The following is a 12,500-nucleotide window of genomic DNA, read 5'->3' on the forward strand; positions in this document are numbered from 1 at the left end:
GGTGAGTCTACCCGGGACACCCCAGGGGCCGGCAGTTTGTGTTGCTGTGCTCGGGGCAGCGGGGCGCCTGCTACGCCAACACCTCCTTGTTTATGGTGTGGGGTGAGGGACTGCCGGGGGAGAGGGTGGAGGAGGTGACTATGAGACCAATGATGGGAGGGAGGCCGCCCTGCTGCCTCGCCTTCACCAGGGTGACTACTGGAGGTCAGGCAAGGCGGGGCTGTGTGGTGGCCATGGGGGGTGTGTCGATGCCCGGGGTGCTCAGTTCGGCATCACCACCCGGGACTGTCGGCCTCGTGGTGGTGGTGGTGTGATGATGATGATGATGATGATGATGTGTTTGGTGAGGTGGTGCGTGGCCTGGAGGTGGTGCAGGAGGCAGCCCAGCACCGCCCCATTACTGAGGTGACTGTGGTGCAGTGTGGCGTCCTGCTCACACCACCACACACACACACACACACACACACACACACACACACACACACACACTCTCTCTCTCTCTCTCTGGAAGCAATAGGACAAATCAGTGCAATAAATTGGTGTGTTGGTGTTGGCGGAGAGGCACAAGTGGGCGTGGCCAGGGGAGCCGCGCCCCCCAATCACCGCGCCACGCAACACTATTTCATCTCTAACAAAAAAAATATTATTACTATTATCGTTATTATTTCTATTATTGTTATTATTAATTACTATTATTTTTATTATCGTTTTATGAATTGTAATTATTTTTTTTCCATTATTGTTATTATTATTATTATTATTATTATTATTATTATTATTATTATTATTATTATTATTATTATTATTATTATTATTATTATTATTATTATTATTATTATTATTATTATTATCAATTACTACTATGTTTATTATCAATTATCAATATCATTAATATTATCATTATTACCATTATTATTTATATTATTGATAAAGAAAACGGATTATTATTATTAATATTATTATCATGATTATTATTTTATCATTATTATTTTCATTATTATTGTTCTTAATTTATAATTATTATCATTATTATTGTTATTATATTTATTAATATTACATTATTATTTTATTTTCTATTAGAGAAAACGTGAACATTTTAAGGAGAACTGAACTATCTAATAAATCTTAAGAACTCCAAGGCAATATAATTTCACCTTAATGCATGAATGTAGGCCTATGATCATAAATAAAAGCCTCTAGGTTTTCTACACCAATATACTTTTATCTAGAAAATATACAAAACATTGCAGCATCATTGTAGTTTGAAAAGAAAAAAAATGAAAAGCCATCTCGACATTTTGAGAACCGTCGCTATATTCAATGTTAATGCATAATTGTAACCACATAATATTAATCAAAATTAATTATTTTGTATCAATATCTTTTTTATAAAATATCCAAAATAATAATATAGAGTTCATTATTTTGAGGAACAAAAAGCCATCTCGACATTTTGAGAACCGTTACTATATATATTATAAATCTTAAAACAAACACAGTGCAATAATAATAAATAGCAGCGTATATTCTGCACTAATATATTTTTAAACAAACAATACAAATGATGACGTTGATTTAGCAGTTTGAGGGCTAAAATGTCATCTCGATATTTTGAGAACCTCTGCCTTCTATATTCAAAACTTAATACATAAATATAAGCCTGTAATGATAAATGAAAGCCTATTTTCTTCACTAGTGAAGATAAGCGTCTGTCATAACAATAAAATACAGACACTAGTGCAAATATATTTTCTTCCTTTAGGCTTCGAGGAGGAGGAGGAGGAGGAGGAGGAAGGAGGATTGAATGCTAATAATAATATGTGAGGCAGGTAGTGTGAGATACAGACAGACAGACACACAGCCGAGGGAAGGTGTCATGGCACTGTGGTGAAGGAGAGCCAGCTTGTTAACACGTCACTAAGAGCTTGAGAGAGAGAGAGAGAGAGAGAGAGAGAGAGAGAGAGGTGTGTGGGTGGTGTTAGCAGTGGATTGTGGGTCCTTTTAAACTGGGAATTGATGGTTGTGTCTGTCTGCCTATCTGTGTGTCTGTCTGTGTGCCTGGCTCCCTGTCTGTGTGTGTGTGTGTGTGTGTGTGTGTGTGTGTGTGTGTGCCTGTCTCTCTGTCTGTGAGTGTGTGTGTGTGTGTGTGTCTGTGTGCCTGTCTGTAAGTGTGTGTGTGTGTGTGTAATTCAGTGTTTGATCTGGTGCAGTCTCTGACGAGACAGCCAGACGTTACCTTACGGAACGAGCTCAGAGCTCATTATTTCCGATCTTGGGCTAGGCCTGAGACCAGGCACACACTACACACCGGGACAACAAGGTCACAACTCCTCGATTTACATCCCGTACCAACTCACTGCTAGGTGAACAGTGAACAGTGAACAGTGAATTGTTTACGATTAGGCCATGGCGGGGATGGTGGTGGTGGTGGTGGTGGTGTAGCATGGTGAAAAGTGACTGAGGTGTGTGCCACGAGTCACGAGTCACATCAGCCTTCCCAGCCCTACCAGTAACACTACCACTGCCACCACCACCACCACTCAGTTGGTCTCAGAGTCAAAGCCAGGCGGCGGCAGTAGCTGTGTGTGTGTGTGTGTGTGTGTGTGTGTGTGGATGGTGTGAAGTGGTGTGTGGATGTGTGTCTCATTTTTACGGAGAGAGAGAGAGAGAGAGAGAGAGAGAGAGAGAGAGAGAGAGAGAGAGAGAGAGAGATTCGAAATTCTATGAACGAGCGAATTGTCTCGAAGAGAGAAGAGAGAGAGAGAGAGAGAGAGAGAGAGAGAGAGATATCACACAAGACACGGGGAGTGAGAGGAGAGACGCAAGAATATAATTGCAATTACTTACTTTCCTTCAATTATAATGTTGCAATGTCATAATGAAATATTTTTGCGTGCAGTGATGACATACATAGAGCATCGTCTCTGGAACTCCATATTTTCGCATTTCACTTGCAGGCAGCGAAGGAAGAGAAGAGAAAGGTAAGAAATACAGTCTATACATTTGACGAGATACTTTTCATCCAGTGCCGGTACAATGAAGTGAATGTCCACGTGTCATTATTGTGGATTTGGGGCGTTAAAATGATGACGTGCACAGCTTCCTCTTTCCTCATTACATTTTGGCGTCATTGTGTACTGATGTAATTAGTCTATCCTGTTAAATCATTTCCAGTAACAACAACTATTCAATGCCGAGAAATTACATTGGATTACATCTGATCTAAATCGCATGTCGTATATAATCGGTAGGTTTGGTAACATAGTCTGACATTGAAGGAGTGAAATGAAATAGTTCAGTTTAGTGTCCTTCAAGTCCCGATACAGGGGACATACAATTTTGAAGGGAAACTATTAATAGAAGGAATAGATCGATGTCTTTAGATATATGCAACAATAATTATGTATTATTATTGTTGTTGTTAATGGTTTATATTATTATTATTGTGGTTATGATTAATAGTATTATTAATATTATTATTATCATTATTAGTATTGTTTATATTATTGTTATCATTATTATCATTTTAGTAAAAGTATTAGCAGAAGTTGTAGTAGTGTTAGTGGTAGTAGTTGTAGCAGTAGTAGTAATAGTATTAGCAGTAGTAGTAGTAATAGTCGTATTAGTAGTAGTAATAGTGGTGGTATTTATGATGGCATTAGTAATAGCAGTAGTAATAGTGGTAATAGTTGTAGTGGTGGTGGTAGTGGTAGTAGTAGTAGTAGTAGTAGTAGTAGTAGTAGTAGTAGCAGCACCAGTAGTAGTTACTAGTAGTAGTAGTAGTAGAAAGAGTAGTAGTTTTATGGTATTCATGATGGTGGTAATAGTTGTAGTAGTAGTAGTAGTAGTAGTAGTAGTAGTAGTAGTAGTAGTAGTAGTAGTAGTAGTAGTATAGTCTGTGTACTGAAATGGCTTCTGGATTTCAAACAGTGCAGCTTGTTGATAACGTAACAATATTATTGTTATTATTATTATTATAATTAGTAGTAGTAGTAGTATAGTGTGTAGTAGTAGTAGTAGTAGTAGTTGTAGCTGTTGTAGTAGTAGTTATAATAATTTCATCAACTCGTGTGTGTGTGTGTGTGTGTGAACAGTATAGTAGTACATGTAATGAGTTGAAATATACAGAGTTGTGCTTTGACTGACCAGTGACCAGTGACAAACTTAACACGGGGATGGGCTGTCTAGTATGTGGTGTGTGTGTGTGGTGAGTGTTTGTGGTGGTGTGTGGTAGTGTTTGGTGTGTGTGAGTGGTGAGTGTGTAGTTTGTGTGGTGTGGTGTGTGGTAGTGAGGTGTGCCACGTACAGTCTCACCCGAAGATCAGTAATAATGAACGAACTCTGAGCTCGCAGTGAGAGGGTGACGGCTGGTGGTGGTGGTGGTGGTGGTGGCTGTTCCCGCTCCTGATAACCAGTACAGGCCTTTAACACACACACACACACACACACACACACACACACACACACACGTGACAGGCGTGTGGCGAGCAGTCTGCTGGTGTCTAGTGTCTAGTGTCCAGTGACCATCTTGTCCAACCAGCGCGTGTCGTGCAGGACAAGAACAGGACTGATCGTTCCAGCCTGACAGACAGACTCCTGCTGATCCCCGGGCCCAGGGTGAGGGAAGGAAGATGTACACAAAGCATGAAACACTATTACACAACATATCATTTCACACTGCAATGCACAACAAAAAAGAAAAACTTAAAGAAAATTCACAATGAAAAAAAAAAAGAAGAAATAATCACAATAAAGAGAAAAATAACACTTAATCCCCCAACCACAAAACAAGAGAGAAACAGATAAATGGATGTACACATAAGCTGAGGGAAAATAACGGTGACATCACTGCCTCCAGCCCTCCCTCACTCCCTCTCTCTCCCTGTCCCTCACTCAATGCATCGCGTCTCTCAGGCACTTATGCCTCCTGCTCTACACACACACACACACACACACACACACACACACACACACACACACACACACACAGGTCTGAGTTCTGTGTTGTACAACATAGTTGTGTCTGTGTGGCCTTCCTGCTGGCCATTCCTGTCCCTCACTCTTCATAATACAGGGATGTGATGCTTCACTCCATACAAAATAATATGCTGTGTTTTGCTTCAGTTTGCGAAGGAGTGAAGGTGGAAGAGTGCGTGTAGTAACTGCGGGCTATAAGATTCATTTTCCATTACATCTATCATGTGCTTATTTCTTGCCGTAACTTTGTCTCAGGTTGACTTTTGAGGGACGTGAATCGCATCTCCACCCAGGCAGGAACAAGGAGGCGGAGTTTGAATCGCGCTGTGGCCACTCTCACTCTGTCACTGTTACACCAAGGCAGCCAGCACCACCTCCACCGCCACTCTGAAAGAAGAGCTTCATCACCAGCAACAGCAGCAGCAGCAGCAGCCAGAGCTATGGTGAGTGTTGGGGTGGACATGGCAGTCAGTGTTGGGTTGGGGAGTGGCACGGGTAGTCAGTGTTCCCTTCCTCCTGCAGCAGCCATCGTGCACACCCATGCAGTGTTACACTCCCACACCTGCGTGTCCCTCACTGTCCTGCTGTGTCCTGTGGCCAGCCTGTCGCGTTGTGTACAGTGTGTCCCTCACGCCGCTGTCTCTTTCTTCCAGGACGACAACGTAGAGGACTGCCCTGTGTGCCTCAACACCTTTGACGACACCCACAGGCGGCCACGCAACCTGCCGTGTGGGCATACACTTTGCACGCCGTGCATTAATGAACTGAAGGAGCAGGGTGCCGTCACGTGCCCCACGTGCAGGGTGAGTCACGCCCTGCCTGAGGCCGGCCAGTTCCCTATCTCCTATATCACAGAGGCCTTTATCAGGAAGATGAGAGGTGCAGGACTGGCCTGTGTGGCACCCAAGCCAGAAAAGCAGCTGACAGCTCCGGCAGCAGTGACACAGCCTGCACCAAGGGCCACAGCGGGACTCAGCAAGAGGACACGGTCCCTGCTGCAGGAGCAAGAGGCAAAGGTCCTGGCCGCCATCCGCTCCTGCCAGGAGGAGCAGAGCCAGCTGGCAGACTACCGGACAACCCTGGGTGGGTGGTGTGGCCGCCAGCAGCAGCTGGAGGACGACCTCCAGACGCTGGTGGACCAGAGCAAGGGTGCCCGGGAGGCGATAAGCCGCGAGGACTCCCGCGTGGAGGGCAGGCAGGAGAAGGTGCGGCAGAGAGAGGAGGCTTTGCACGCCATGCTGCAGGAGCTGCGCACTCCATCAACACGACAGGAAGCTTACGAGGTGATTGAGGATGCAGACTATCTGCTGGAGGAGGAGGAGGAGGAGGAGGAGAGGGCGGCAGTGTTTCCTGACGTCCACGTGGTCACCACCGTCACCAGGGTGAGTGTGTCCTCACATTAGGTGTGCTTGCACCTCAGTCACTCTTCTCTTCTTACTGACTGACTTTGTGTGTTGAGCACGCCTTAAGGCTTAACCGATAGGTCCTGCACTACATAGTACGTGGTGCACGGTTCAATTACAATACATTGTTTGTAGTCCAGCACACGTACTGTATTGACTCTGAACAATGTTGACAGATAACAGTCACTCACCAAACACTTGTTGACTTTCAGAATGATGAACTACATTGTTACATTACATTGTTGTATTCTATTAATCATTGCAAACTGTAATTAACTTCCAACCATTAACTCACACACACACACACACACACACACACACACACACACACGGTAGCTCAGTGGTTAGAGCGCTGGCTTCACAAGCCAGAGGACCGGGGTTCAATTCCCCGGCCGGGTGGAGATATTTGGGTGTGTCTCCTTTCACGTGTAGCCCCTGTTCACTGTTCACTGTTCACCTAGCAGTGAGTAGGTACGGGATGTAAATCGAGGAGTTGTGACCTTGTTGTCCCGGTGTGTGGTGTGTGCCTGGTCTCAGGCCTATCCGAAGATCGGAAATAATGAGTTCTGAGCTCGTTCCGTAGGGTAACGTCTGGCTGTCTCGTCAGAGACTGCAGCAGATTAAACAGTGAACACACACACACACACACACACACACCAACAATATGCCCGGTAGCACAGTGGCTAGAACGCTGGCTTCACAAGCCAGAGGACCGGGGTTCGATTCCCCGGCCGAGTGGAGATATTTGGGTGTGTCTCCTTTCACGTGTAGCCCCTGTTCACTGTTCACTGTTCACCTAGCAGTGAGTAGGTACGGGATGTAAATCAAGGAGTTGTGACCTTGTTGTCCCGGTGTGTAGTGTGTGCCTGGTCTCAGGCCTATCCGAAGATCGGAAATAATGAGCTCTGAGCTCGTTCCGTCAGAGACTGCAGCAGATCAAATAGTGAAACACACACACACACACACACACACACTCGGCTCACAACAGAAAAGACCTGGGTTCGAGTCCCGAGTGCGGTGAGACAAATATGCGATCTTTTTAATGTGTAGCCCTGTTCAGTATTCACCTAGCTGTAAGCTGGTACGAGATATAATTCAAAAGGTTGTGACTTCGCTGTCTCGGTGTGTGGAGTGTAGTGTGGCCTCAGTTCTACCCGAAGATTGGTCTTTGAGATCTGAGCTCGCTCCGTAATGGGGAAAACTGTCTGGGTGACCAGTAGGCGACCTTGAAAACATAGATTGCCATGGGTTTTTCAGGTTGCAAAGTCATCCTGTTCAGCCCTGCAGGCCGCCACCCTGCAGGCCACACAGACGGCCATTGAGCCAGCAGGCTCTACTGCTGCTGCTGCTGCTGCTGCAGGTGACTCCAGCCTCGGAGTCACCTGCCGCAGCCTCCTCCATCGCGGACAGGCTGGCGGCCCTGCTGGAACCGAGTCTGACGGTGAGTGGCTATGATCTATCCTGCCCAGCGAGAATCAGAGCTCTCTCTCTCTCTCTCTCTCTCTCTCTCTCTCTCTCTCTCTCTCTCTCTCTCTCTCTCGCTACCTCAGCAGGCGTGGCCACCGTGAACTGATTCCACAGGCGCGCTGCCCTGGCTCTGAATGTTCGCTGGTGTTGTGAGGCAGGAGAGTGGCACCAGTACCTGCTGGTCCCCATCCTGCTTGCCTCATATTTCTCCCGGGTGGGTGTGGCGGCAGGCTGAGGCGGGAGAGGTGAGGTGTATGTAGCCTTTGAGCTTTGTGGCACACCGTCAAGGTTGCCACCTCCCTCAGTGCTCCAGTGACGTGATATTTGCCACGCTCTCCTCGTCTTCCCCAATAGACGAAGAGCGCGCCTCTGTATCGCGTCGAGCCGGCTGGTGTGGGTATGGGCGCTGGACATCCATGTCAAGGCACCGTACTCACAGGGACGGATTTGTGCCCTGTAGAGAGTGAGGATGCCTCGCACTGCCAGCCATCCTGCGCAGGGCTGACACACGCTGAGAGGTCTGGCGGGCTACAGACGTGATGTGGGTGTCAGCGCAGCTCACGATCCATGGTGACCCCAGGATCTTGATGTGTTCCTGGAGAGGCAGCTGCTCGCCCTCAAACTGTAGTTGTCCTTCCACGGCCTGAGAGGCGGCAGGGGATCGTGAGATGACCATGGCGTGTGTCTTGTCCGGCGCGAAGGTGACTTGCCACACCTTCCCCCACTCTTCTGCTGCCTTCAACTGGCGGTTGATGTTGGCCACGGCGCGCTGGCTGTCCTGGCGGCGGCAGGAGAGGAGATTGTGCAGTCGTCGGCGTAAGCCTTGACTGCAGGAAGCTGGCGCAGGAGATCGTCTATATACACATTCCACAGGACTGGGCCAAGCACTGAGCCCTGTGGAACTGACGCTCCTATATTGGTGGGTGATGAGGTCCGCCCATTGACGACGGTTCAGTGTCCTTCCTTGAGGTAATCCTCAGCTTCAGGAGACCGCCGTCGATGCCCTTGGCGGAGCTTAGTCAGAAGACCCGCATGCCACACTCGGTCATAAGCCCCGCGATATCAAGGGCCACTACTCTCATGTCCAGGCCTTCGTCAAGGGTGTCCTGCCATTCCTGGGAGAGTAGGAGAAGGAGATCGGAAGTAGATCGACCTGGCCGAAACCCGAACTGGTGGGGTGAGAGAAGCTGGTGTTCATCCAGGTGCTGCCATATGACGGCTGCCACCAGTTTTCGAACACCTTACCCATCACAGACAGCAGGGAGATGGGTCGGTAGTGCCTTGTGTCAGACTTGGACCCTTTTTATGCACAGGGACCACGTACTCCTTCCAGGATGCTGGCCACTTTTTCTGCCAGACAGGCAGAAAAAATAACAGCAATAGGCACTGACATGGCACATTGTTTCAGCACCCGGGGCTGATTCCGTCTGGGCCGTGGCTTTCCTGCGTCCAGTTGCCCGAGTGCTTTCCACCAGCTCCGTGGTGATGGGTATTGAGGTGATGGTGTGCGCTGTCTCCCGGGTAGCACTGAGGGGGCGTGTGGGGCACTCAACCTGCATTTTTCTGCAAATAATTTTGCCAGGAGTGCAGCCTTGTCATCACTGCTTGAGGCAGTGGTTCCGTCCTGCCTGGTGAGGGGCACTCTCTCCTGCCGCATCTCACCCTGCCTCTCCTTGACCAGTGTCCACCACGTCTTATCTCCAACTCCTGGGCCTGTGAGCTTTCTCCTGAGGTCTTGCTCCCAGTGTTTCCTCGCCCACTTGGAGGTGTCAGTCATTCTCTTACAAGCAGCTCGGTGCATGGTGAGGTTGTGTTGTGACGGACGCTGCTTGTATCTCCTCCATGCTGCAAACTTGGCGGCAGCTATCTGACAGCGGAAGCCAAACCATTGGGGGTTTGTGGCCTTGGCGAGGTATGTGCGGACGTGGCGGTCCTGTAGTGTGGCCAGGATTGAGGTGAGAGCGTTAGTCATCTCCTCCTCTCCCGTGAGCACCGTCTGCCAGTCTGTGGCTGTCAGTGCGCCTCATGTCACGCCAGCTAGCTTGCTCCCATAGCCAGATGGTTCATTTTTCCTCGCCCTCTCTCTCTCTCTCTCTCTCTCTCTCTCTCTCTCTCTCTCTCTCTCTCTCTCTCTCTCTCTCTCTCTCTCTCTCTCTCTCTCTCTCTCTGTGTTTACATTATTGCTATTATGTCTATTGTTTTGTTATAATAAAAAAAAATAATTATTATTATTATCTATTATTATTATTATTATTATTATTATTATTATTATTATTATATCATTATCATTATCATTATTATTATTATTATTATTATTATTATTATTATTATTATTTTATCATCATCATCATACTCATCATCTTTATCATTATAATTATTATTATTACCATTAATGTTAACAGAGAGAGAGAGAGAGAGAGAGAGAGAGAGAGAGAGAGAGAGAGAGAGAGAGAGAGAGATGGGGTTGAGGGGTGGGGTAAGTGGATGGGGAGGGGTTGGGAGTTCCGGCCTTAAGATAGATGCACACGTACCAATTTGCTGCTGAAATTTTACGTTCGTAGAATTCCGACTCAAAATCTGTGCCTAGCGACTGGAGAAAGCAGTCGCAAAACAATATCAACATATTAGTCTTGTTAGTCGATTTGCGACTTTCTTTACGTGGTGACGTCACGGGGTAAGCTTTGAAAATGTGGAAATAACTGCCACTCTCCAAGAAGTGTTTCCCTCAATGCAGGGTGTTGTTGAGGTGAGGAGTGAACACTTGGCAGGATTTAATTTGATCTCAATTGTGCACAGTCTTCTTGAGATTAACAATTTGCTTATGAGAAATGTAGGCTAATACAGAGTGTGGGAGACACTCCTTTCTTTCCTTCTACTTAGCCAGGGACGTATCCACAGGAATTTTCTCTTCTGTTGACTCTTCCGGTACGCCAAAAGAAGAGCAACCCCCGCCTCAGCATCGTCACTGAAGGAAGACATCTTGGCGGGTACCTGTTCGTTGAGATTAACTTCTTGCCAAGGCGCCAACTATAATAGTCGATACTTTCCAGGCGCTACGTGTGACACTTTCCAGCTAGAAGGGATGGGAGGGAAATTGTACGTACCAAAAATTTCAGTCGCAAATCGGCACGTGTCAATCCGCCTTTACCTTAGGCTTAATCAACACTGTCAGAGAAACAAAGTGAGAATGTACTATCCACTGTTTGCCGCTTGCCTCACTCAGGATTACTATTGTACCACCCACCTACTGAACCGTGCTGTACTACTACTACTACTACTACTACTACTACTACTACTACTACTACTACTGCTGCTGCTGCTGCTGCAACTTTTTGTCTCCCTGCAGGCGGAGGAGCTGCTGAGGCTGACGCAGCGTGCCAGGGGCCTGGTGGAGGCCGGCCGTGTCTTGGCCGTCCAGGACGTGGAGGGACAAACTCGGCACGCCAGAATCAGCCTGGAACACGGCCGCCTGCACCTCCACTCCCTGCAGGCCACGCCCCCGCCCCCCCACGCCCTCACCCTGCAGGTGGGTCGCCTCACCTCACGTTCATATAGTACACCTTCTAATATTACCACAATTACAACTCCTACTACTAGTAGTAGTAGTAGTAGTAGTAGTAGTAGTAGTACTATTATTAACAATAATAATGGTAATTTTTATTATAATTTTTATTCTTATTTTCATGATTATTATTATTATTATTATTATTATTATTATTATTATTATTATTATTATTATTATTGTCATTATTATTATTATTGTTATTATCATTATGATTATTGTTATTATTATTATTATTATTATTATTATTATTATTATTATTATTATTATTATTATTATTATTATTATTATTATTATTATTATTATTATTATTATTATTATTATTATTATTATTATTATTATTATTATTATTATTATTATTATTATTATTATTATTTTTGTTGTTATTGTTACTACTACTACTACTACTACTACTACTACTACTACTACTACTACTACTACTACCACCACCACCACCACCATACTACGTTTACTACTACTACTACTACTACTACTACTACTACTACTACTACTACTACTACTACTACTACTGTACAGCATGAATACGTCTCAATCAGAGTGCATGGTCTCTGGCAGGAAAAATGTAGGTCAAAACATTTCAGTGGGTGGTGATGACTTTGATGGGACAAAGAGGTACAAGTATTTGGGACATGTGATTCAGAGTAATGGCGAAGACCTTCAGGATGTGGAGTTTAGCTTGAGTCATTTTTATGCAAAGTTTAATTATGTTTATAGAAATTTGATCCATGCTTGTGTTCAGACATTGGTGTTCCTTTTTAATGCATTTTGTCTTCGTGATTGTGGTCTGCCTCTGTGGGAACCGAGTAAGCCATTAGAGAGAGCAATGTACAAGACTTTAGAGGCGGCATATCATAAGTCCCTGGAAATAATATTGGGTGTTCCGACTTCCACCACCAGCAATGATGAAGCAGGTGAAGCTTGCAATGAGTGCCTGTTCAAGCATCACATTGCTCTCTGTCAGGCTACATTGTATAAGAGGAGAGTGACGTCACCAAACCCTTTACTTGAATCATGTTTGCCATGGCTTCAGATTGGCCGTAGCTTCATTTCAATTCAAAGTGTTGTTGAGG

General features: G+C 45.8%; 3 protein-coding genes across 3 annotated transcripts in view; 2 read left to right on the plus strand and 1 right to left on the minus strand.

The window, feature by feature from the left end:
* The window catches only part of LOC123508058, a 9,491-nt gene extending 9,371 nt beyond the window's left edge, over window positions 1-120 (plus strand). Inside the window, exon 3 of the mRNA XM_045261467.1 lies at window positions 1-120. This exon is cut by the window's left edge and continues 83 nt beyond it. Coding sequence (XP_045117402.1) covers window positions 1-106 — 106 coding nt within the window. The 3' untranslated portion in view covers window positions 107-120.
* The window catches only part of LOC123508091 (RING finger protein 224-like), a 212,015-nt gene that overhangs the window by 159,152 nt on the left and 40,363 nt on the right, over window positions 1-12,500 (minus strand). The window lies entirely within an intron of this gene.
* The window catches only part of LOC123508255, a 24,998-nt gene that overhangs the window by 9,112 nt on the left and 3,386 nt on the right, over window positions 1-12,500 (plus strand). The window contains exons 2-6 of the mRNA XM_045261829.1: window positions 5,404-5,420; window positions 5,631-6,359; window positions 6,461-6,525; window positions 7,638-7,821; window positions 11,194-11,373. Coding sequence (XP_045117764.1) covers window positions 5,418-5,420; window positions 5,631-6,359; window positions 6,461-6,525; window positions 7,638-7,821; window positions 11,194-11,373 — 1,161 coding nt within the window. The 5' untranslated portion in view covers window positions 5,404-5,417. The remainder of the gene's footprint in view (window positions 1-5,403; window positions 5,421-5,630; window positions 6,360-6,460; window positions 6,526-7,637; window positions 7,822-11,193; window positions 11,374-12,500) is intronic.

This window comes from Portunus trituberculatus, chromosome 3, assembly GCF_017591435.1.
Source record: "Portunus trituberculatus isolate SZX2019 chromosome 3, ASM1759143v1, whole genome shotgun sequence".
In the NCBI taxonomy this organism is placed as follows: domain Eukaryota; kingdom Metazoa; phylum Arthropoda; class Malacostraca; order Decapoda; family Portunidae; genus Portunus; species Portunus trituberculatus.